The sequence below is a fragment of the Chiloscyllium plagiosum genome, chromosome 4 (genome assembly GCF_004010195.1).
Source record: "Chiloscyllium plagiosum isolate BGI_BamShark_2017 chromosome 4, ASM401019v2, whole genome shotgun sequence".
In the NCBI taxonomy this organism is placed as follows: domain Eukaryota; kingdom Metazoa; phylum Chordata; class Chondrichthyes; order Orectolobiformes; family Hemiscylliidae; genus Chiloscyllium; species Chiloscyllium plagiosum.
Window position 1 is genome coordinate 105,174,627 of NC_057713.1, and position 27,668 is coordinate 105,202,294.

Consider the following 27,668-nt stretch of genomic DNA (forward strand, 5'->3'; position numbering starts at 1 on the left):
TGTCACTCAAGGGAGTTGATGGCCTAGTGGTTTATTGCTAGTTTAATAACCCAGTTAATGTTCTGGGACTTAGTTTGAATCCTGCCATGGCAGATGATAGAATTTGAATTCAATAAAAATCTGGAATGAAGAACCTAATGATAACAATGTCAGAAACGACATCCGATTCACCAATGACCTTTATGGAAGGAAACTGCCAACCTTTTCTGGTTGTGCACTTTTATGACTCCTGACCTACAGCAATGTAGCTGACTCCTCACTGCCCTCTGAGCATTTAGACATTGGCAATTAATGCTGGCCTAGCCGGTGATGCTCACATTCCGTAAATGAAGAAAAAGAAGTTCTAATAAATCCCCACTGCACCCTGCCCAAAACCTAGAAATCCTAGAAACATTGGATACGAGACTCCAGCTAAAGTCTAACCAGTCACACAGAAAGATTTAGCATAACTTGTTATATTATAATCAGGGCACAATCATAACAAACATTAACCATCAGAAGCTAATGTGGGCGGCACGGTGGCACAGTGGTTAGCACTGCTGCCTCACAGCGCCGGAGACCCGGGTTCAATTCCCGCCTCAGGCGACTGACTGTGTGGAGTTTGCACGTTCTCCCCGTGTCTGCGTGGGTTTCCTCCGCGTGCTCCGGTTTCCTCCCACAGTCCAAAAGATGTGCAGGGTCAGGTGAATTGGCCATGCTAAATTGCCCGTAGTGTTAGGTAAGGGGTAAATATAGGGGTATGGGTGGATTTCGCTTCGGCGGGTCGGTGTGGACTTGTTGGGCCAAAGGGCCTGTTTCCACACTGTAATGTAATCTAATCTAATGTAATCTAATCTAATCTAAAAAGTACAGCAGTCATTCTGTGTAACTTGACCCCATCAGTTGACTATCAGTGGTATTCCAGTGACAGTCAGCTATAACTCTTTATGAGCCATGGATGTGGCTTTCACCTTTGAACTGGGTTGTTTCTCTTTCAAAGGCCTTCTATAGTTGGAAAAGGGATGAGAATCGGCCGACAGATGTTAGAGACGAGGAAGGGGATGAACAAGACGGATCTCACAGATAATGAGTATTAGTATTAGGACAGCTATATTCTGGATGGTATGGAGTTTGTTGAGTGCTATTGGATCTGCACACATCCAGTCAAGTGGGGAATATTTCATGACACTGGGTTTGACAAAGCTGAGCTTTGTCATGGATAAGGAGAGCTTTCTTTTTCATTATCCAGCACATTGTGTTATTGTCACTTATTTGGTTCCATTTAGGCCCTCTAACCTGCATCCCTAACATCCTACCACCTCCCCCACTACTTTTTCCATCTCTATGCTTAACACAATGCCATTTCATGCCTGTTACCCTCCATCACAGGCATCTCAGACCCTACATGTCAAGTCACGGCCCTTCCATGCTGATTGATGTTATATACACCACGTACTGAACCAAAGAGCCCTAAAGTAACAATAACGTGTGAAACTACACACTGCCCATGACATTCGTGAAAAAGATTGAGGGGGCTCCTGTTAAAGATGTATAAGATGATGAGAGACATGGACAGAGTGAATAGAAAGTAGATGTTCCCCTTGGTTGAAGGGTCAATAATAAGGAGGCATAATTTTAAAGTGAAAGGCAGGAGGTTTAGAGAGAATTGAGGAAAAGCCTTTTCACCCAGAGGGTAGTGGGGATCTGGAATGCACTGCCTGGGATGGTGGTTAAGGCAGGAAACCTCACAACCTTTAGAAAGTGTTTGGACAAGCTTTGAAGTGTCATAACATTCAATGCTATGGACTTAGCATGGGAAAGTGGGACTGGTGTAGGTAGTAGTGTACCTATGGCAGTACAGACTCAATGGGCCAAAGGCTGTCTTCTGTACTGTATGTTTCTATGAAAAAAAGCACTTACAGTTTTTAAAAAACAATATTCATGCAACTGCATAAACTTTCACCCAGAATACCAAAATGCAAATAACGAAGTTGATACCACTTGATACCTCTTAACCTTGAAGTCATAGTTTAAGTCATACTAAGCACAGGGGAAGATGGCTGTGGTGGCTGGAGGACAATTATCCAATTCCAGGATATTTTTGCAGGGAGTCATTAGTAGTATCCTAGGTCCAATCATCTTTAGCTACTTTATCAATGACCTATCTGCAATCATATGGTCTGAAATGATACTTCTTGCAGATGATTGCATCATATTCGTCACTATTACTGACTCCTCAAATACGGAAGCAGTTCATATTCATATGCAGCAAAATATGGACAACCTCCAGGCTTCGACTAATAAATGGTAAGTAACATGTGCTTTGGTAATGATGACCTCAAATATAAGTGGATCTAACCCTTGCCCCTTAACATTCAATGGAATTACCATTGCTGAATCTGTCATTATCAACAGCCAGGGCATTACCATTGATCAAAAACTGAACCATTCACTGAAGCGAACCAATTATATAAACTGTGGCTACAAGAGTAGGTCAGAAATTACAAATTCTACAGTGAGTAACTCAGTCTAAATCCCTAATGCCTGTCCATTAATAACAAGGCACAAATCCAAAGTCTAATGAAATATTCTCTACTTGACTGGATGCATGCAGATCCACTCAACAAACTCCATACCATCCAGAATATAGCTGTCCTCTTAATTAGCTTTGCATCCACCTATTTAACATTCACTCTCTCCACCATGAATGCACAACGACAGCAATGTGTACTGCAGCAACTCACCAAGGCTCCTTCAATAGCACTTGCCAAGGCTGCAACTTTTGTCATCTAGGACAAGGGCATCAGTTACAAGTTCATCCCCAAGCCACACATCATCCTGCTTTGGAACTATTTTACCCAATCCGGGAACTTCTTTCCTAAAAGTCCAATGGATGTACCTACATGCTAAAAAATGCAGTGGTTAAAGAAAGGAGATCATCATCACCTTCTCAAGGGTAATTAGGATGGATAATAAATGTTGGCCAAGCCAGCAATACCTATATCCCACGAATTTAAATGAAACTTGTACAAAAAAAATAAAATAATTGAAAAAAATAGAACACAAAAAAACTTGTTATAACCTCATACAGACTCCGATTATCAAAGTTAACACTTTTTTTGTATGTATGGGAATAAACTCAATCATTTTATAAGAGTCAATGCTTTGAATCAAGCCTTAGGTATGCTTGGCAAGATACGACATGTACAGAGCCAATGAACTCTTCTGTGACAATGGAAGGTAAAGAATTGCTTAGAAAACACCCATTCATAACTTTGTCTAAAAATAAACTGCTGTCCCTACAACTGATAAAAATGTGAATCATCCAGACATTTACAGTATCAATAACTGAAGCCATTAGCATGTGTACCACTTTGTCTTGAGCAAATAAATATCAGCCATTTATAAAAGAGAATAAAGTTTTAAAAATGCTCATTATTACATCACAAAATTGTCAGCCTTCTTGGAGTCTGTGTTGTCGAATTCCTTACGCAATTGTTTTATGTTAGTGTGGGCTTTCCACGAAGCCAACTGATAGCTTTAATGGTGGAAGAATCAAGAACAGTGCACAGATTTAATTGGCAAAAGCTGCAACAGCAGCATATTAGGGAGCAAGATGTTAGGAACTGGAGTGCACTCTCTGACAATGGTGGAAGTGGGTTCAATTGAAGCATTCAAGAGGGAATTTGCAGGGATACAGATGGGAGAGTGGTATAAGGTCGACTGCACCTTCAGAGGGCCAGCACAGACAGCTTTTGTGCTGAAACTATTCTATGATTCATTCCTCTTCACTATGACCTTGTCCCTTTGTAGTTCACTGTCCCATATTTCATTTCTGTCACTTTTCTTCATTTCTGTTTACACTGCTTCTTCACCCATGCCCTATTCTATCACCAGAAATGCCTTCAGTTTCAAATTCCTTCTGCTCTTGCATCTTTATCTTTAACACATTCCTGGTTTCTCAGTTCAACTATCATGGTCCCATCTCAGATGAATTCATTAATTCCTTCTTCTACTGTCCCATCTTCCCTTAAAATGCCACTTCAAAATCTACCTCTTCAATCATGTCTTCAGTCTCTGCTGCTAATTCTTACTCGACTATTGACTGACATGTTACTGTCCCCTTTGAGATTTTTATTGTTCACGTGATGTCATATAAATGCAAATTGTAGCATTAGGTAAAAGTTTTTGTTTCTTTGTAAATGAAACACCTGGTTTATAGCGAAGAAATGACACTGGGCAACTTTTGGGTGCTAACAATGACACTGGCAGAGAGACACTTGCCTATTGGCTTAATCATGTCATTTTCTTCCAATTACTCAGAATGACAGGAAGAAACAAGTTGTGCAGGGAGTTTACTCAACTATCAAATGTGCTTTAATTACACATCCTTCATATCTGAATGTGAATTTGATTAAAGCACAATTTTCTAAAATTAACCTATAAATGAGAAATTGTCATCACATTAACCTGGAAGTATAAGTGTTAATATAACACTTGTTATATAACAAATTATATTTGTTATAATTATAATTTATATAATTAGAAAATGCTTGGATGAGCATTGAAGTGTCATTAAATTCAATACTATGGGCTTAGCGTGGAAAAGTGGGACTAGTGTAGATAGTACTATATTACTACTTCAAAATACTAATTGCAAAGAATATAACAAAGTTTTGTGTATAAGGGAAGAGAGTAGCAAATCTAAAATCCAAATTTTGTTTTTCTGAATGAGTGATGGAGGAAAAGTTAATCCAATAGTAGAGGACATCTTCCACCTCGTCATTGAGTCTCAGTAAAATCAAGAGCTAAAAAAGCATATGTTATTCACTGAGATGATGCACTCTAGATCATCTTTACTCGCAACGGAAAACATGCTTCATCTTGGATTTTCGCAAGTTCCGTTAAGTCGACATGATCTAGTGACTGACTCTTCTGTAAGTGAAATCAGTTTCCCTGTACTTTATCAGAAGCTTTTATGAATCTGAACACCTCTATTAAATCTCCTTTAACTTGTGCTACTCTCAGCTTCTCTAGTCTCCTGAAATCACCAAATTTCTCATCCTTACTATCATCCTTTAAACCTGCTCTGCACTCTAAAATTCTTAGTAAAGTTTGGTACTGACCTAAGCTCAAAATTCAAGCAGCTCGTAATTTATAAATGTTTTGCACAACTTTATTACTTTTAAATGCCAAAAGTCTATTTATATTAATCACATTTGGATCCCATATGTCTTTTCAAAAGCCTATCAACTTGCTTATCACCATCACTAAGATTTCTACATATAAACTCCAAGTGTCTCCATTGTTATTAGATTAGAGTCCCTTCAGTATGGAAATAGGCCCTTCAGCCCAACAAATCCACACTGACCCTCCGAAGAGTAGCCCACCCAGACGCATTCCCCTACCCTACATTTATCCCTGATTAATGCACCCAACACAACAGGCAATTCACCTGACCTGCACATCTTTGGATTGTGGGAGGAAACCAGAGCACCTAGAGGAAACCCACGCAGACATGGGGAAAATGTCCACAAAGACAGTTGCCCAAGGTGGAAATCGAACCTGGGTCCCTGGCACTTTGAGGCAGCAGTGCTAACCACTGAGCCACTATGCCACTCAATTCTGCCTTCAGAATTGTACGATTCAAACTGCATGTTCTGATAGAGTCATAGAGATGTACAGCTCAGAAACAGACCCTTTGGTCTAACTCATCCATGCCAACCAGATATCCTAAATTAATCTATCCCTCTTTCTCTCCTCCATTGAGTGTTATTTCACAATCCACTACATGAAATTTCAACCTCCATGTGTCTGCCCGAATGACCTATCTTTCTATTTCGTCTACTGTTTGCATCACTGTTTATTATGTTTCTAATTTTCATGCCACTTCTGCCTTTAAACCCCCAGGTCATAACAACAAGTATTACAAAAAACCACCAATGTCATGCAGACCACAGGAAATCACCAATGTATAATTCTCTCCACTCGGTAAAACAGCCATTCACCAATACAAAGAATGAAAAAGATAGTAAAAGCTGAAGGCAAAAACAGTATTTCAAATGAAATTGTCTTGCTCAGTTGACGTCAAATAGCCAGACAACCTAAATGCTGAGGGTAGAAAATAATAAACCTAAGTCATTCAATGATTTCTCAATTCCACAGTGAGCCTTACCTTTGTGTTGTAACTGTGAACTCCAAACTCTCCTGCTCCCCAGACAGGTGACTTGTGTCAAAAATAATGCTGAATTCATGCTACAGGGTAAAAAAAGATTTGCAGATGAATGAATGAAGTCACACAATCTTATCTGTCTTGCAGAATGTAAGATGACTGGAGGTGCTGAGTGCAACACTTGTTCATTTCTGTTGATGTATTGCATTGTAAGATAGATACAGAGACACGTCTGCTATCTAGTTACCCAAGGCATTTTAATGAGTTGTCGCTGTTGACCTTTATCGTAGATCCAAGGCAGCTCTGTTAAACAATCTATAACTTTATCTAATCTAATACAATCTAATGGATTCCTCGGCCCCAAATTTAACTGAAAGCATAAACAACATTTGCAATGCCTTCAATGGGATCTTATACTCCATAACTACCTGATGAAGGTGCACTGCTCCAAATGCTAGTGCTTCCAAATAAACCCATTGGACTATAACCTGGTGTTATGTAATTTTTAACTTCAATAGGACACATCCCATGGTAATGACTTGTCACGTGGATGCCTGTGAGTTCAAAGCACAATGATAAATAAACTTTTTTTTATTAATCAATAGTACACAGAGAGAATAAATTGACATAAAAATAAATACAAGATGAAAAGATATTTATTCCCTCAATGATTTGAAAACTCTGATAAACATACATGAAACTTTACACATGACCTGCTCCAAGGATGGTCAGTGTACATGCCTTCAGCTGATAACACATGCTAATCTGACCAAAGAACAGTGCTGTTTTAGTTCAGTTTGCCATCTCAAAGGTTAGATAGCAAATAATCTTACAGAAGAAAAATGTTACAGTAAATACAGTATACTGAAGTGATAGATATATTGTGAGTTGTCTTACACTTCCTGTTGCTTAGTTTGAATTTCCAGGTGGCCAAAGCTGAAGAGGACAGAGGAAGCAGCCTTGGGATTTGGGAAGGTTGGTGGGAAGTAGAGGGTGAGAAATAGGGCATGGTAGCAAAGAAGGAGTTAGAAAAAGAAAGGAAAGAAAACAGTCTTGAAAGTTATGCAGAGAATTGGACAAAAGAGGAACGTGATTATGTGATATGTTGGTATCTACAGCTGATCCATTTATAAGGTCGCCTGTTGACTTTCTACTTCAGCCTTTATCATACCCTGTCCGTTAACATCAACTTTTGGAAAATAGTGAGTTGACTACCACAGAAGCAAAAAACTGTAGCTTTACAATTCATGTAGCCTATAAATGATATCACTACAATAAGCCAAATTTCTAACTGAACAGGGCCCTTCTTCCTTACCAGATTGGATATAAAATTAGTTTGTTGCTTTCTTTTTTAAGACTATAAATAGAATCGCCCTATTTTCCTCTTGTCACTTTGCAACAATGGCTTTTGAAGAGAAAATGTAATCCCAATACACAATTACAGGACCAGCTGCACAATCCATGACCCTTCCCGAATGTGAGCGAAAAGACATTCAGTTATCAACATTCAGTGTGATTCAGGACATATACTTAATATTGAAAACAACAAATGCTGGAGATCACAGCATTCATGGAGAGAGAGCAAGTTTTCATTTCGAGTTTAAATGACCCTTCATCAGAGCTGACGAGAAGTGTGGAAGGGCAGCATTCATGCTATTGTTGGGGGTACGGGTGGTGGTGGTGGAGTGTAGAGTGCTGGGGAAGAAACAGATCAATGATGTGTCTAATCGCCAGACGAGAACGAACTGACAGTCCCACTTGGGTGGGGGAAGGGACACCAAAACAGTTGTCTATGTGCTAAAAAATAGTTTTGGGAGTTGCAGCCATTCCTTTATCCAATCCATCTATACAGGTGGTTTTGGGATAATGCACATTTTGGCTATAATGTCATTGAAGAATTAGTTTTAAAAACGCTTCACTTCATTTGTAATGGCACGATTCCAGCAGAGTTTGGTTCGTGCGCTTCATTCTGCACATGTGTGATGTCAGCTGCTGACAGATCAGCTTCCTTACATTTTTTAAATGTACTGGGTTAAATTTACTTTTGTTAATAAATGTGATTTCAACCTTATTTAGGCTGGGCTATAGGTTATATTAGAATATTGGGTGATCTTTGATCGACCGTGAATGATATATTTTGCTGGTCTACCCCAACCCCACTTTTCCCATCGGCCCCATTATATCTATTAAGTGATTTTCTATTAAGTGAGGTTTCACTAGAAGCAACTACGGCGTTATAGGAGAACTACCTGCACCTCCATTCCCCACCAGGATGGTCTGACAACTTTTGACTTCTTCCTTTTTGAGAGGCCTGAACAATATCTAACCACCACTACTCTTTTCCATTTGGCTAAACTTGATCTCTCACTGAACAATTTCTCCTTTAATTCATCTCAGTTCTAACAAGTCAAAGGAGTTGCAACGGGCACCCACATGGATCCCAGTTATGCCTTATCTTTAGGTGGTTCTTTAGTCCAGCCCTATACTGGCCCCCTTCCACAACTCTTTTCTAGATACAACAATGACTGTTTCCATGCCACTTCATGCTTCCACCAAGACCACCCCTCTATAGCTTTCACATCATCCATTTCTGACACTTCCCTTCCTTACCTTGACCTCTCTGTCTCCACTTCAGGGAATAAACTGTCCACGGCTATCCACTGACCTGCATAGCTGCTTCACAACAGCTTGTCACACCCCACATCCTGCAAGGACTCTAGCCCATTCTTCCAGTTCCTTCGCCTAAGTCGTATCTGTTCAGGTGATGCCACTTTCTAAAATAATGCTGCTGATATGGTTTGCTTCTTCCACAATCATGGCTTTCTGCCCACTGTGGTTGACAGGACCCTCAACCACACCTGAACTATGGTTGAGTACTTCGCCCTTGCCTCTTCCCATCACAACAGTGTGATCAAGTCCCCTTTGTCTCCACTTTTCATCCTACATGCCTCCATAATTAAAGGATAATTCTCTGCCATTTTAGGCAACTCTCGCAGAATGCCACCACCAAACACATATTCCCCTCACTCCTCCGTCAGCATTTCGTGGAGATCATTTCCTCCTGGACATCCTAGTCCATTCATAGACAATTAACACCATCCCCCCCTTCCCATGTAACCACAAAAAATGCAACACCTGTCCCTTCACCTCCTCCCTGTTCATCATCCAAGAACCTAAATAGTCTTTCCATGTGAAACAGCTTTTCACCTGCATTTCCTACAATCTTGTCTATTGTATTCGCTGCACCAAATGTGGCTTATTCTACATTGGAGAAACCAAACGCAGACTGGGTGACCGCTTTGCAGAACACCTCCGGTCTATGCGTGAGTATGACCCCACTTCCTGTCGTTGATCATTTTATCACAGCATCCTGCTCGCATGCCCACATGTCTATCCTCGGTATGCTGCAGTGAATCACGGTGCAAACTGGAGGAATAAAATCGCATCTTCAGACTAGGCACTTTACAACCTTCTGGGCTCAATATTGAGTTCAACACCTTCAAATTGTGAACCCACTCCCATTCCTTCCCTTTCCTTAGCTTTGCTTGTTACATTCTCTGTCACCATGTCCTCTTTTCCAAAGCCCCTCCACTGCCAAACCCAGTGGGACTGTCTGTCCTTTCAAGTCTGGCAATTAGATACACGACTGTTCTAACATTCTCCCATTCCAATCACTTAATATGAACTTCAACATCCTTTCTCCCACAGCACTCTACACTCCAATTTCACTCCCCACCACCAACTACAGCATAAATGCTGTCCCCTCTACACTTCACATCAGCTCTGACGAAGAGTCTAGATTCAAAACATTGGCTTGTTCTCTCTCAATGGATGCTGCTTGACCGCTGTGAGCTTCAGCACTTCTTGTTTGCAGTACATTTGTTCCCAACTAATATACTTAAATTGCTGGACATGGAATATTCAAGTCGAAAGTGAGCATTGCAGATGCTGGAGATCAGAGTCAAGAATAGAGTGGTGCTGGAAAAGCACAGCAGGTCAGACATATTTCGAGGAGCAGGAAAATCAATGTTTCAGGCAAAAGCTCTTCTTCAGTCAATTTTCCTGCTCCTCAGATGCTGCCTGACCTGCTGTGCTTTTCCAGCATCACTCTAATCATGGAATATTCAAGTCCTAAAGGATGTATCTCATGAGAGAACTAACAAGGAGGGAAAAAATGAACTTAACCTCTCATGCACCAATCTGTCATAGTTGTAACTGGCCTTGACAGGATTGGTAAGAGAGATCACTGAACAGTCTGAGATTGGATTCCCTACAGTGTGGAAACAGGCCCTTCAACCCAACATGTCCACACCAACCCTCCAAAGAGCAACCTACCCAGACCCATTCCCCTACATTTATCCTTGACTAATGCCCCTAACACTATGGGCAATTTAGCATGGCCAATTCACCTAACCTGCATATCTTTTGACTGTGGGAGGAAACCCACGAAGACACGGGGAAAATGTGCAAATTCCACACAGACAGTTGCCCGAGGCAAGAATTGAACCCTGGTCCCTGGCGCTGTGAGGCAACAGTGCTAACCACTGAGCCATCATGCCGCCCTATTTGTGGTGTAAAAGTCTGTCCACTATTGTGGAAACCTCCATTGTGCTATGTAATGCTACCACATTGCAAAATGGGATGGATTCATAATAGATTCAATACCTCAAAGCTTGGCAATCATGAAGGAATCATCCATCAACATGGTCCATCATTAGTAGAATGAATGATTTCAATTTATTGTAATCTCACAGCTTTCATTTCACTATTACTTTCAAGGTGGGGATCAATCTTGATTCAATAAGGAGGACCAGCACCTGAGATGCTTAAAAATGAAGTGTTAGTCTAGTGAAGCTAGACTATCTGTATTCTAAACTGTCGAAGCAGCATGCTATAGACAAATGTTTAGTAGAATATTAGATTTAAGTGCAACCCATGAAATTATCCGTCCATTAATTCCCAATACACAGTTATAATGCTCTGGAATACTAAATTACAAAAAATAACCACAGATGTTACTTTCTTTCACCCGACAAACTGTTGTAGGAATAAAATAATAACTGTAAAAATAATGGCAAATGTTTGTTTAAAATGTTAGAGAAGTCTATAAATCATACAGAGATTATCAAATACGGTGTGGAGCATGGTGCTTCTGTGGAACTGAATTGGGTAGAGCTGGAAATGAGTGGTTTCATCTTATATGGATATCCTGAAGTTTGGTGAGATTCAGATGGGAATGTGCTCAATATTTCTGTTACATTATCTGCCTCTACAGGGAGCTTGAATGGAGAAAGTTGAGTTTATCCTAACTGTATGGAGAAGTGTGAACTGATGGGCTGATAGGCCTTTTGTGATTCTACACTTTGTATATTTTTATATCTTTTCATTAAAATGTTTGTGTCTATGTGCACTTTCTGTGGACCTCTATTATAAAAGCTTGTGTCTACATTTACACTGAAAAATCCCCATATAAACTGCTCAAGCTTTTTTGCCCCTCCCATCAGCATTGCTGAATCAAACATATTTTTCTGCTTCCCAGAGTAAAGCAAATTGTCTGTGTTCACAAGGAAGAGCAATAAATTAATATATATAAAAACAAGGTAGGATGCTTTACTTCTAAAAGGAGACTGATCTATACCTGCAAGCCCTAGTCAAATCCTACTCTGCCCTCTAACCTCACCACCTCAGTACATTCTTGGATTTCAATCTGTGTGCTCCACATCACAGATAATCCATTACAGGGTATATCCATATATGTTTAGAATGCCTCATTAATGTTCTCAAACATGCTTCAGATCACATATTGTTAGTATCGGCCTTGCTGTTTTACATCAGCCCTTCTTCATAGGATCATAGATCAAGGCCACACCAACGCTCTGAACAGCATCCCACACAGACACCCCCCCCTAGTCTATCCCTGTAACCCTATATTTCCTTTGTCCAATCCATGTAGCGTGCACATCCCTGGACACTATGGGCAATTTAGCACGGCCAATCCACCTAATCTGCACATCTTTGGAATGTGGGAGGTAACCAGAGCACCCAAATGAAACCCACACAGTTATGGGGAGAACGTGCAAACTCCACACAGACACAGGGTGGAATCAAACCCAGGTCCCTGGCACTGTGAGGCAGCAGTGCTAACCATTGAGCCACTGTGCTGCCCATTATGACCAATAATACAGAATAACTGCTGATAAAATGAAATACTTTGTTTATTTCTGATTACATTATAAGGAACATTTTACGATATGTTTTCCAATTCCCAAATTACGCTTAAACAGTTTTAGTGCTTTTAATATTGTGGTCCTCTATCACGTGCACTGAGTGTAAAGAGCTGGTCTTTTCTCAAACTGACCAAGCAGCGGTAGTGCAGGACTTTAATCTCTGACAGTGACTAAAGGGCAATGTTAATTACAGGCTTGAGGAGAAAGTGAGGTCTGCAGATGCTGGAGATCAAAGTCCCTCCTCCCTACCTTTTATCTTCTCCTGCTGAACACTCTCTGCTCATTCCTGAAGAAGGGCATGTGCCCGAAACGTCGAATCTTCTGTTCCCTAGATGCTGCCTGACCTGCTGTGCTGTTCCAGCAATAAAGTTTCAACTAATTACAGACTTGGCATTGTCACTAAGCAGAAGCCCACTGTAATAAGCACAGAATGTCAGGTAGTGCTGCAATACCAATAAATCTCAGGTAGAGCAGAGTCCCAAAGACACTGCAGAGTTCAAATTTTCTGAGGAAGTTCCAAAGGCCATTTGAGGGAAAGGAAATCCTCAATAGGTCTCTCCGACCATCACATTTCACTAATACATTCCACCCATGCCTTTCTCTCTCTCTCTCTATTTCTCTTATACTTACAAATGTTAGGCAGGGAGGTGGTAGGCAGTTATGGTTGCAAAAGGACGTACATGTAACTGGAACTGAGATGCAATGATTAGTCTTAATGTCAGATTTTATAATCTCATCTTTCACCGATATCCATTTCAATGTTGGGAAGTAACAGAGAACTCAACAAAGAAGTATATGTTTTCCTCATTAAATAACAGATACAATTAAACAGTTGGATTAAACTATACAAAAATTAAGTCAAAGCACCTTAATCACACTGATGTTCAAGATATGAATTCAAATCCCAGCCTCAACTGGTATCCAGAGCAGCTATCCTAAAGCTGTTGAGTTCAGCAAAATACCATTTGCAGAAAACAGGGGAAATATGTTGACAAATACCACAGAGTATTGAAGAGAATTGGAAACATGTTTTGCAGAGCACTCTCTTGGAATATTAATCTGCACTGTTGGTGGATCAAATGGCATATATCCATTTCATCGTCATACACATTTTGAACGCATATAGTACCTCAGGAAAGCCAGACTACTAAATGTTCTCATTGTTGAGGTGTATCAAGCGGGGAGGGAAATATTAATATTCACATTAAGCCACTGGACCTCCCTAATCCAACAAAACAAAAAGACAGTCTATTAAATGAATGCTTCCTGATTCAAGGGGGTCGCAGAGGAAGATGGAATTGGAACAGCTAAATTGGAGATGTATTAGCATCAAAAAGAAAGAGGCAGAAGATTCCAACACTGGGTTAACCTATTTAATATTAAGCGGTGCTGCCAGCATTGCAAAAACAGAGGAAATCCATGCATGATGACAATGACTAACCAGCCAAAGCTTCAGAGAAATTAATCCAAACAGGCTGTTACCGTACCATCTGCTGGAAATATAACAGACTCAGCACTCTACCTTGGACTGCGATCTCATGAAAGGAAATCCCACGCTGCATATCAGGAAGTCCGACTCCATCAGTTCACAAGAAGTGCCCTTTTCTTCCTGAAATGATGATGGGCAGGGTGAGAAATTACCAACCACAACTGGAAAATATAAGGATAGCAGGATACCACCTCTTTCTTCAGCAAATTATTTTACTCCTGCACAAACTCAACAGCAATTAAGAGAAAAATATATGGACTCATTAATTTTAACATCAAAATAAACCTTTTCAATTACAGCCTGCAAAAACATTCGAGAAAATCCCTAGTCCAGAGGGCAGGAAATGTGCTAATCCTGTAATGTCATCAGTGATTTCTTTTTTGTATTGACAGTACCATAAAACCTAATTACTGAAGACATTCTATCTGCTATACACCTAATGAGATAGCTCTGTTTGGTAATTTCTAGTAGAAATGGGATTGGTACTAAGGCAGGTAGCCCAAGATGTTAAACTGGAGGCAAACGTCAAACAATTTTATAAGGCTCGCAGCTACACTGTGACATGTTAACTTAAAATAACAGAAAATACTGGGAATATTCAGGTCACTGAGGCAGCATTTGGAGAGTGAAACAGGTCAATGACTGTATTTCCTCAAACAGAGAGAAAACTTGCTAACACTATGAACTCCCATCTCTAAGTCAGAATTCTGAGATTCAAAACACAGTCAGGATCTCAAATAGGCTATTTAGACTGGCAATTCAGCAAAATACTACAAGTGTACTGCACTATCAGAGGTTCTACCTTTGGGCCAAGACAGTAAGCTGAGCTCTTATTTCCCTGCTCAACTAGATACAATAGATCCTGAAATATCATTCAAGGAAGAACAGGAGAGTTTTCCTGGTGTCCTGATCAATATTTATGCCTCAACTCACTACAGAGTAGAAATTTAGATCAGAATAGAAATTTACTGTCACATGTACTTTTACATGAAAAATACAGTGAAAAGTTTTCTAAGTCTCCCCACCACAATAGGAGAAACACCTGAACTGGCTGTTCCCCCTAGCTGTAAATGTGAAACTTTGCCATGTGGAAATTACTTTCTATGCTTGCCAATATAACAATGACAACTTTTCAAAAAGGAACTCATTGGTTGTGAGGTACTTTGTCACGGGTGGAAAGGTACGACTTGCATAGGGACTGTTCCTTAGATGTGCAAGATTCTATTCTCAAAGCAAGACATTTTTACAAGTACTCTGCACTGTTGTTGGGTAACAAAAAGAAAGGCGGATTTCCTGTAATTGGTAAGGGTAACTCTTGGCTTGGACAAAGTAGTTAGCCAGCTGGTTCCTGCTGTAACTTTTCTCATAGGAGATCAGTGCACACTGCCATGAGAGCAAAGAATAGCCAGGCAATTTGATGGCAGAGTTTAACTTCCATCTGCTGTGGTTGTGGATCAGCTAATTTCTTTTCAGCCTTCCAATTTCTTTCTTCCATTTGTGTCAAACAAATGAAAAATCAGGCACTGTAGTTAATAGAGGGCCAATTCAAAATCACCTGCTTTCTGTCCCTGGGGTCTCGGTGACCCACTCCATACAGCTCAATCATAACTACTTTCAGAAGACACATTTATAAGAATTTCATGCAATCACAGAATCCCTACAGTGCAGATAAAAGCCATTCAGCCCATCACGTCTGCACTGACCTTCCGGAGACCATCCCACCCGGTTGGAACACCCTTACCCTAGACATAAAAAACCCTGGATTTAGCATGCATAATCCACCTGGTCTGCACATTTTGGAGGAAACCAGAGCATCCAGTAGAATCCCATGCAAACATGGAGAGAATGTGCAAACTCCACACAGTCACCCAAGACTGGATTCGAACTCAGGTCCCTTGTGTCGTAAAGCAGCAGTGTTAACCACTGAGCTACCATGCCACCATATGAGCAAAATTCAAACAGCAAAAGATTTCCTTTCATGTTCTTGGGATGCCTTCCTTGACTATACAAAATAGTATCAAAGATCAGTTACATAACCCCAGTTCTGTTATGTTTAGGTCAGTGCAGGTAACAGCAGTATATTCCATTGACTGAAGGGTTAGTTGTATTTTTTTATACAATGATACAGCAGCTTTTATAAACATTTCTATTACTAATCCAGATATTGGACACTTAATCTCTGCTCTACTAGACTATTATTAAAACCACTTGGATACATGCCCATGACTTCAATTTCTGGGGAAGAGAAAAGTGAAAATGGAATATTTGTCAGATTGGCATAATGCCACACCCAAAGGGAGAACAGTTTTTTTTTTATTTACACCAAGCAGAAAATACACTAGCTGTATAAAAACACAGGGAATGCCAATTACCCCATTTCTATGTCAAATGTGACTGGGATCACCCTGAACAGGGCCTACAGCTAGGCTGCCAGAGCAGCTGCCTGTTTCATATGCAAATGGGTGTCTGATGATGTGTGACTTAGAAGTAAAATCTGGTGAAGCACACATCGTGGCCATTTACCTGGTAAACAAAAACAGTAAGTTTAAAATAATTTGGCTTGTCACACCAATAGTTAATGACTACCTTCAAGATCGCAACTGGACAATGCGTCACTGTTACTTTGCAGCAGGGAGAATTGTTTGCTCATAATGCAAAGTAGAAATTTTTTTTTTCCTCATTCTATCCCAAAGCATCTGAGGCCAGACCTAATACCTTTCCACTTCCAAGATTAAATCAGCTAAGAAGTCACTACTCATGCACATTCCAGAGATTGAATTTGATACATTGCTGAGCTGTAGATCTTCATATCTCATTTCTCAAATCCTCTTTAGTAAGCTATCTGAGGAGATAATTTATATTTTTCCATCTCCCTTCTGGTCACTACCACAGCAGACCATAAACAAACCCAATGAAATATCCGTGAACTCAGTGTCCAGACACTTACTGAGTGGATAGCTCACTTTGCAAAGTTTCCCATATCTGGACATTCACCTCAGTTCAGAGGTTTCCATTAGATCTAAGTTTCATCCTGGGAAGGTGCAACAGGTTTGAGTCAGGCCCACTGCCCTGGGAAGCAGATTTTAGGAAAGCTAGATTGGGTGAGTGCTGAAATTGGCTGGTTAGAGGGTTCATCTTTGCTCTCTGGGACTGAACTCCAATTGTTTTGAACATCCAGACCCCTGAGCCTTCATCTTGCACATCCCAATCCACCTCCTCCATCTATCTCCATACCACTTTCATAGTCACTTGCCTTGTATTCACTCTGGGGTAGGCTTCAAGAGCCATGTAGAGATGAAATGATGTAAAGACAGCTGATCATTTAACAGCATCTTTAAATTATCAATCAAATTGTGAACTCAGAAGGCCCTGCTGAGATTACAGTAGCTTTTGAAACTTAGCCAAGCATATATAATGACATTTTAACAGCTTGTGAGGAAGAGTCAAGAAAGATTTCTATTGACTCTGCAAGACCAAATTGTAATGTTGTTTTTCTACCCTATATCATATGACATGTTAATCAAAACAGTCAAGAGGAGGGCATTTTTTTAAAAAATTCTCACTAACGGCTTCAGTCATTTTTCTGTATCTTTATAACAGCAAGAGATTTTTTAAAAATTCCAGGTATTGACATTTGCACAGAACTTATACAGCCTTCAAGAGGGTGTGCATTTGATCCATCAATTAAGACTCCCACACTCTGGGCAAAGGCAAAAAGCTTGCAAATCAGAAGTAGAGTCTGTTAGAACTCAGTCAAGGTTTAAATGATCCAATTTTCCTACCTACATGATATATACCTAACATCCACTTCCACCTATTGGCAAAAATGGGATCTGTCAGAAATGGGGACCGGATTTCCACATCTGGGTCCCATCTGCCATTTTTAAAAGGCTGCAAAGTTTCCTGACTGCACTAAAATTGGGCCTCAGATATTTGAGACCCATGATATTAACTCACAGAGAAGGTGCTCACTGATCACCAATACTGCCAATAGCTATATCTGCTTGATCACGGAATGCTCAAATTAGTGCTCACATATCAAAAATACATCACATTAAAAGAGACTTCACAAAACTCAAAGTGGCAACTTGTTTTGCTGAATATAGCAGCAATAAGGATCCCATAAAAACGCAAAGAATAAAACTTCTAAAATGTTTTCCCTTCTTCACTATTTTTGCCATAATCTCATTTAAGTTGAGCTTTTAAGACATGATATTGGCATTTGGCACTGACTGCCCATTTTGTTGCATATTCTATGATCTCAGTAGTAAATGCTGCACACTCTCCTCTGTTTTCATATTTTAACAGCACTTACTTCTAGAAGTTTATAAATGGCCAGTCCTAAAGATACACATTTTAAAGTATTTTTGCAGTGAATGATTGTCAAGATTAAACTCAAAGCATTCATACACAGTGGTTGTGTGTGCATTTTTTTCCCTCCGTTTAAAAGCTTGCATTAATGGCTGCTCCTGCACAGGAAATGTTCATACTCCAACCCTGGTCTCTTTCTGTACTTTAAACAAAACATTTGGGTGTTCAGGAAAGAAACATCTTTGTGCTAGAAAGTAACTAAGTTGCAGTTTTTTTAACAAAAGTATAAGTTACACATCCATGAAAAATTTAGAATGTTTTATAGTTTTAGCATAACTAAATATAAAGTAACATTAAAATAAATTTCTCCTTGGCTCCATCTGAATATTTACTAAAATTTGGATTACTGTTACTGGAACTCCTTCCAATGGGCGTTATCCCATTAAATTGAAAGGACAAAGCTGTGCCCAATGCTCTTATATCATTCCTAAGGCAGCAATGAACTAGTGCAATCTGCAGGGCACTGTAACACTTTGTTTCCACAGTCTACTCGAGTACAATCAGTATTACCTCACATCCCCTCACCGTCTACACAGATAAAATGACACATTTACTGTTGAACCATGAAAGACTTAGAAATCACGACGAACAGATTTATACATCGGTCTGTCTGTTCTGGCCTTTTATGTTAGAACTGAAGAAAGTTCTTTTCTGAGTTACCGTCACATATTTCTTTCCTTGCTGCTACTCATGCACTGGCACTGATTTCCCAACAGACATCAGTTGACAAGTAAGGATTACATTCAGCAGTGATGGCCCAAAGCTTAGCTCTAATGTTTTCTAGGAGGCAGCTTCCAATTAGTTTATATTTCTTTTGAAGCATGGAGTTAGCATAGTAGTGACACCTCCATCTTTGAGTCTGACGATTGTGTAGCCTACACCACACCAGGGACTTCACTGCACAATCTAACCAGATATAGTGCAATACTGAGGGAGTGCAATTATGTCAGAGATGCAGTCTTTTGGATGAGACATTAAATTGAGATTTTTAGCAGTTATTGTGAAAGATTGCACATGATTATATAATAACAAATAATAGCAGGGCAGTTCATCTGGATGACATTGATTCAGCAAACATCGCTAAAACACAGTCATTTATCTCACTGATTTTTGGGGGAACCCTGATGTATGCAAATTGGTGATGATTTCTACATTAAAAAACAAGGGCATAGACATAAAATACTTAATTCCTTTTAGAAGTCATGAAATTGCAAAAATGCTATATCATTACCAGTTCTTTTTCCCTTACCTTCATTTGCCCTCCTATGAGGACAGTTTAACCTGCAGGACAGAAATCTGGAATTTCTATGGGTTGCTCTGCTCTCCTGCTATAACTTGAGGAAGATCAGTAAAAACAATGGAAAATTGCTATAAAAATTCTTTTGCTGCATTTGCTTGTTGCTTTTTTTTCTAGTTACCATATGAAATTGAAACGAATAGCAATATATAGTCAGAGAGTTAATCACAAGTTCTTTTAAAAATTGTATTTCGCAATGTCTCAGCCAGAATTTTCACATTTTTGCCTTTAGTCCAACAGTGTCAACTTTATCTTGTGCACTACAAGGACATTGGCAGAGAATTTCACAGGGTTTTCTCAATTTGGTGCCACAACTAGTGGCTGTTTTTACCATTTCTCACATGGTTCCTTCAAAGTCACAGCTGTAGATATGGTGAAATGTCAGATGATTAACAAGTTAACCTTGATGTTTCTTCGATAAGCCAATTAAAAAGCATTTTTACATTGCAATGGCAATGTCTGATCCCCCGTGTAAAAAGGTTATGTCCATCCTACCAGAGCCTGACTGAAAAGCTGACAGCATCACTCAATTGTAGTCGAACAAATACTGTTCACAACAACATTCCTGACACCCAATCTCTTTAAGTTCTTGCTCTCTGATTAGCTCTGACACAGGCCTGGTCCCTCCAGCATAGGTGTCGTGCGCCCAAGATCTGGACTTTGTCTCCTGAGGAGTCTGCACAGAGATTGTTAAATTTACCAGCTTACCACACTGCCTTTGAGTGAAAGTGTACCAGTGGTGGGATCGGTGTGTGGGATGGAATTGGCCAACCCTGGTCACAGTTGGACTCACTATCAAGTTCAATAACTTTAGGCCTTTAGCATCTTCTTCCATGTCTTTCATCCACCCATCACCCAAGGCCCTATTATCACATGGGCTGCTACTACCATCAAACCACTGCCAGCTACTAATGGTCCCCATTAGCAATCAATTATTCTTCCAGATGATTGTTGCACATTCCTTTGTCTGCCCATCTGTTGTCTTTCTCTGGCCTTCATCACCACCAATCATTTACTTCTTCCCCAACTCCCCACGCACCATTTTCAACTAGCTACAACCCGTTCTGAATAAGGGTCACTAGACTTGAAATGTTCACTCTGCTTTCTCTCCACAGATGCTGCCAGGCGTGCTGAGTTTCAGCAGCAATTTCTGTTCTTGTGCCATCCCACTCCTCACTTACCTTACTTCATTTGCTGTCAAAGTGCTTTTGGGACCTTTAAGTCCTGAAATAGATCAGTGAGTGGTGTATAAAGGGGAATGATTTGACTTACAATGCTATGCCTGCACAGCAAGATTTCTCCTGCAGGTCTCCACCAATGGACACAATTGGACAGGTCAAACTCAGAAATCAGATTGGAAAAATCACCAACTGCTAAGTACTGGTCAAGCTTGTTCGAACATTAATCTGAGTATCAGGTTCATTGTGACAGTCACTGTTTTTAAGTTTCCAATAAGAGCAATTTAAAACTGATGCATTTTGATATGTAGCAGTTCCTTGATGTTCAATGACGTTGCCATCACTGAATCTCTCACCATCAACATCCTGGGGCTTATCATTAATCAGAGACTGAACTGATAAATATTGTGGATCCAAGAACAGATCAGAAGCTAGGGATCCGACACAGTAATGTGCTTCCTGACTCCCCAAAACCTGTCCACCATCTACAAGTCACAACTCAGAACTGTGACAGAGCACTATACACTTGCCTGCATGAGCAAAGCTCCAGTAACACTCAAGCTGCTCAACAACATTGAGCTCTTAGCAGCTCTCTTACAAATGAAAAATACTACAGTTGCTGGAAATCTGAAATTTAAAAAAAGAGAATGCTAGAGAAACTCAGCAGGTCTTGTAACATCTGTGGAGAAAGGAAGTTAACATTTCAAGTTCAAAGACTCCTCAGAATGAAGAAGGGTTATTGAACTAAAAACGCAAAATCTGTTTTTTTCTCCACAGATGTTGCAAGACCTGCTGAGATACTCCAGTGTTTTCTGTTTTTAAAGCAGCTCTATTAATGTGGGCTTCACCCACCAATGTAATTATTCACTCCTTTCACTGCTACATACAATGATAGCAATGTATATTATGTACAAGATGAATTGCAATAATTTCCAAGGTTTCTTCAATAGTACCTTCCAAAGCTGCAACCTGTTGCATCTAAAAGAACCAGTGTAGCAGATGGACGGGAATATCGTCACTGGCAGATTCACCTCCAAACCACACAATATCCTGACTTGAAACTGTATCACTGCTGTTCCTTCACCATCACTGGATTACAACACATTGTTCCTGGTTATTCTTGGTTATTCTGTCATTGCTAAACTTTAAACCATGGCTCTGAACCCAGTCCTATCATTTTATATCTGATTTGAGTTTGCAGTACCAACAGACAGCGGGAAATGAACAATGCCAGCCTAACTTCAGCCGTCTCTTCTTTTAGGCAATCAGATCACTCATAAACTAATGCATTGTAAATTAAGCTGACAATTAAGATAAAATGTTAAGTCCCACTGTCACCAACTAATAGACAAAAGTCTGACTATTTGATCAGGACATCAATAAAACTATGCTCCTTAATAATATTCAAAATCAATTGTGTTTTGTGAGAACTTGGAGGGCCCTAATACTCATTGTATAACTCTCTACACAGATTAACTAATGTGAAGATAGCCTTCTCTATCTGTAGGACAGGATAAGCAGTGAATCAATAGCTCTTAAAGAGATGGTGCTCAGAATTAAATTGAAAAACCTGATGTTTCCTTACTCAGCTTTCCTTGCTCAGCTGGGAACCAGGGATAGACGTGAGCAGGTCCCTCATTGTAGAACCATAAATTCATGCAGCACAGAAACAGACCCTTCGGTCCAACTTGTCCATGCTGACCAAGTTTCCCAAACTAAACTAGTCCCATTTGCCTGCATTTGGCCTATATCCCATTCATGTACATGTTCAAATGTATTTTAAATGTTGTAACTGTACCTGCAACTACCACTTCCGCTGGCAGTTTATACACACATGAACCACCTTTTGTGTGAAAAAGTTGCCCCTCAGGTCCCTTTTAAATTTGTTTCCTCTCAGCTTCAAAATATGCCCCCTTGTTTTGGACTCCCTTACCTTGGGGAAAAGACTTGTCCTATTCACCTTATCTATGCCCCTCATGATTTTTTAAATGTCGATAAGGTCGCCCCACAACCTTCAATGTTCCAGTAAATAAAAAGTCTGTCTCTACACATCTTATTCCAGGAAGTGTTGCAAAGCAGTGGTCGATATGCTTAAAGCAAGACTTCCAGAGTACATGTATAATATTTCTAGCAGCTTGGGCCAACAGATTTAAAATAAATTACACTGATTTGCTCAGCCATCATCCAGTTTGATTCCCAATGTTACCTCTCATATTTACTGGATAGATGAGTAACTATTATAGAATCTGCTAGACTTAGGAAGGTAACAAAGAAAGATTAACCACTGAGAAAATACATAAAATACTCAGACAACCTTGGGCTCTTTAGGACGTGCAGGTAAATGTTGCTGTTGCAGGGGAGAATTTGTTGCTGGCTTAGGAAGTGTCATTATATTGTACATATTTCTTGATTCTGAAACCATGCTTTAAACTGGAAAATTATACATGCAACTAAGGAAGGAGAGAGAGGAATAACAGAACTTGTTGCAGAAAATTAATGGTTTCCAATTCACGATAATGTGACTAAATGCCTTGAAAACTTTCAGCTTATCATAGGGAGCCAATCTGGATTTGTAAAGGCTTGCTCATGCTTAATGAGCATGTATTGAAAAAGTAATAGTGGTGTGTAGGGCAATGCCTATTTATGTGGACTTCGAAAAAGGTGTTTGACATAAAATCTCCCATAAAAGACTGTTGCAAAGTTTAACTGCATGAAACTGAAGGTGAATTATTAATCTGATTAGCATATAGGCTATGCAGCAAGAAACAAAGTAGGTATACATTAAAAGGTAGATACTCCAATTGGCAAACTGATTTGTAATGTCCCACAAGCAACTATGTTCAAGAACCTATTCAACTTTTTTTTCTGTTAATGGCTCAGATGATTGGAAAGTTACTGATCAAACAATGATGGGTGGCAGTATAGATAGAAGCATTACATTAGAAATTGATATTGACAGATTAAGTGAATTGACAAAAACGTGGCACATGGGCTTTAATATAAGTCAATGCAAGGTTAACTACTCTGTGTCTAAAATGGTAAAACAGTGTACTTTCTAAATGGGTGAGAAGCCTCAAAAAATAGAAAACCCAAAGAGACTCGCAAGGTTAGTTAACTAGATCATCAAAATGGCATGACCAAGAAGAGGAGGTAATCCAAAAGGCTAAAGGAACATTGGTTGTTACAACTAGAGGACTAGAATACTTGGTCGTCAATGGCATGCTATACAATGCCCAAGTTAGATCTCACCTTGAGTACCATGAACAGTTCCAGGTACTACTCTCTAAGAAAAGTATATTATTCTTAAGGGAGTTTTGTGTAGATTTACCAGAATTCCTGAGCAACCATTTATTAAGATTAATTATAGGCCAGCAAGGCCAATTATTGATTAAGAATAGCCCTAGTGATACATCAATGGAACATCCAATTGGTTCTCAAATGATTTCAATCTTATTGCCTTCACTAAACAATTTGAGAGTCATAAAAATAATAAGGCATAGAAACAGGCTCTTTGGATCAAATAAGTCCATGCTGACCATGGTGCCCACTCAGCTAGTTCCAATTGCCCACATTGGTCCATATCCCTCTAAATCCTTCCCATCCATGTACCTATCCAAATGTTTCTTTTTAAATGTTGCGATTGTACTTGCTTCAACCACTTTCTCTGGCAGCCCATTCCATATACACACCACTCTCTGTGTGAAGAGGTTGCCTTTCAGGTCCTTCCTAAATTTTCCCCTCCCTAAAATCTATGTCCTCTAGTCTTCAATTTCCCATTCCTGGGAAAAAGGCAATATGCATTCATCTTATCTATGACTTTCATAATTTTATACACCTCAATAAGGTCACTCCTCATTCTCCTACATTCTAAGGAATAAAGTCTTATCCTGGCCAGCCTCTCCCTATAACTCAGGCCTATCAGTCCGGGCAACATTTTCATAAATCTTCTTTGCACTCTTTCCTGTTTAACTATGTCTTTCCCATAACAGGATGACCAAATCTGTACACAACACTTCAAGTGCGGCCTCACCAAAGACTTATACAACTGTAACATGACATCCCAACTCCTATACTCAATGCCTTGACTAATGAAAGTCAGTGTGCTAAATAACTTCTTCACCATCCTATCTATCTGAGACTCCGCTTTCAATGAATTATGTATTTGTACTCCTAGGTTCCTTTGTTCCACAACACTTCTGAGGACCTTACCATTTATTGCATAAGTCCTAGTGAGCGGCACGGTGGCACAGTGGTTAGCACTGCTGCCTCACAGCGCCTGAGACCCGGGTTCAATTCCCGCCTCAGGCGACTGACTGTGTGGAGTTTGCACGTTCTCCCCGTGTCTGCGTGGGTTTCCTCTGGGTGCTCCGGTTTCCTCCCACAGTCCAAAGATGTGCAGGGTCAGGTGAATTGGCCATGCTAAATTGCCCGTAGTGTTAGGTAAGGGGTAAATGTAGGGGTATGGGTGGGTTTCGCTTCGGCGGGTCGGTGTGGACTTGTTGGGCCGAAGGGCCTGTTTCCACACTGTAATGTAATCTAATGTAATCTAATCTAATCCTACCTTGGTTTGACTTTCCAACACCTCACACTTATCTGTTTTGAATTGCATTTACTAATTCTTTGCCCAGTTCCCCATCTGATCAAAATCACTCTGTAATTTTTGAAATGCAACTTTGCTATCAATGATATCTCCCAATTTTGTAACATCCACTAACTTTCTAATCATGCCTTGTACATTCACATCCAGATCATTTATGTAAATAACAAATAACAGAGACCCAATTCTGTTAAGGAATGTGTTCAAATATCTGTTCTAAAATTATCTTTTACTCATTGCTACTTGTGTTCTATGCTTGTAAATTATTACAGAGTAATGTTTTTATACTTATCTTTTTGATACTATTTAGAATCTTACATTAGTGCAAGGTTGCCTGTCAGATGTCTCCTTACAGGAATGAAAAGCTTGAGACACCACAGTTTTCACAGTTTCCAAAAAAAATTTAATAAGTAGTTCTCTGATACAACAGTTGTAATATTTTTGGTACTTTCAAAGTGCTAATGATGCACAACCTGGAATGATTGCTATCATGTAGGCTCTAATTTATGGAAATTAGTTCAGGGACCTTATTTTGTTGAAGGGATATAATTTGCTTTTAGTTTAGACAGACATGCAGAATAATTGATGTGAGTAGGTCATTTAACCAATGCTATAACTACAGAACCAGAGGAAATGTGTCTGAAATTAACTTGCTCCAAAGTGAAGTCTTGGATTAAAAATTGAAACATGCAAAAAGAACAAGGATTCATGACTTCAACATGAACAGATCTGATAAAATACAGCTGCACTATGGAACCATAACTAAAAACCAGTAGAATGGAATTTTTTTTCTTAATCTTGTATCTCATTCAGCCACACAAGCTTCTTCATAATATAAGGTTTGAACTCAACAGTCAAATTGTTGCCATCAATGCAATTTCCCTTCTGATTTGTTGAAATGAAGGGAGACACCAAAGGAATTGAATCACCAAACTGCTGTTATTGATCCTGGTCTCTGACAGACTTTATGCTATAAGTTACAACCAAAATAAACCTGAAGCCACAGGAATTCCCATAACACCCTTCTATAAATAGCTAAACTTCAAAAACCTGGTAGAACAACATGGGTTTTAATGGCCCTAGTCTGGGCTTCAGTTCCAAAAAGGCAGATCAAAGATTTTGAGCCTTATGAGTTCAAGATTGTTTACCAACCTGCCACATTTTGATGAAGAAGACCTCTTCAGTGAAGTTAAAATAAACATTAGTGTCATATGCATCATCTCCTGCATTTCGAACCGTTACATTCACAGAGATATTCTTCACTCCTCCTAATGCTAAGTAAGGCTTGTGCTCATCAATACTGAAAAGGAAAAGAAATGGATTATCATTCTGTACCACTCAGAATCAACAGAGAGTGTCGCAAGATGTGGGATACAACACAGACATCAACATTTGAGCAGCAAAAGGTGAATTCACAAACCTATGTTGTGAGCAACATCTGAGCCTTCGCTGAAATATAGTATTATGATGCTGTCAAATAAGACTAATATCTGTTAAATAGTAACATAATTCATTCTAAATTACATTTCACTTTTAAATGTCTTCTTTAAACTATAATACATAGGAAATGATAAGACCATAGGAAATAACTGCAAAGTAGCTGGTTTAGTCTCAAAGTTAGAGGACAGTTAAGCAAAACCAGAGAGACTGCAAGAAGTGAGAAAACACTTATGGTCATCAGACAATTGGATGGGGAAGACAGTGTATTATATCCAGTAAATGTGAAATACTTTAGAAGCAGTATTTTCCTCAACATCAAGATACAGTTTTATATTCAGTTGATGGAAGAGCCCTCTATTCCAACCCTTATAACCCCTCATACTGCTCATCCTACATTCACAGTCATAACTGCTTATGGCCCATCATTCCTCTCATGCCCCTACCCACTTAACCATATAACCCCCATGCCCTTTAAAGTATCAATGCTGACATAATAGCAACCCATGCCCTGCTCACCACATTTGCCTTTAACCCTCTTCATGCCAACTCAACTAGTATCCAGGAATCATGGTGATAAAAACAAATTTGTATCCATTGCTGGCCATCACCATTTGAAACATTTGCCATGTATACAAAAACATTCAATACATTTAAGTTGATTAATCTAATCTCTTACAAAAGCAAACATTGATATTCTATACTTGGAGCTGTTGATCAGTTTGTACTTAACAGGCATCCCACTGTAAAAATGCTAGATTGTAAAATTCATCATACACCACGTATCCATTTGTGATAAACAAATGGGTTATGTCAAAAAAAAAACTAGAAAGCACTGATTTTTTTATTCACTCAAAAGCTTTTACAGTTCAAATGGAATTTTAGATTTTGACATCTTTGACAATTCATTGGCAGTTCTAA

At 39.5% G+C, this 27,668-nt stretch overlaps 1 protein-coding gene across 2 annotated transcripts in view; it reads right to left on the reverse strand.

Annotated features, from left to right (window-relative positions):
* The window catches only part of itga9 (integrin, alpha 9), a 371,784-nt gene that overhangs the window by 75,886 nt on the left and 268,230 nt on the right, over positions 1-27,668 (reverse strand). For both annotated transcript variants that reach the window (XM_043688825.1, XM_043688826.1), the window contains 3 exons: positions 26,463-26,610; positions 13,901-13,987; positions 6,155-6,234 (listed from right to left, as the gene is read on the reverse strand). In XM_043688825.1, coding sequence (XP_043544760.1) covers positions 6,155-6,234; positions 13,901-13,987; positions 26,463-26,610 — 315 coding nt within the window. The remainder of the gene's footprint in view (positions 1-6,154; positions 6,235-13,900; positions 13,988-26,462; positions 26,611-27,668) is intronic.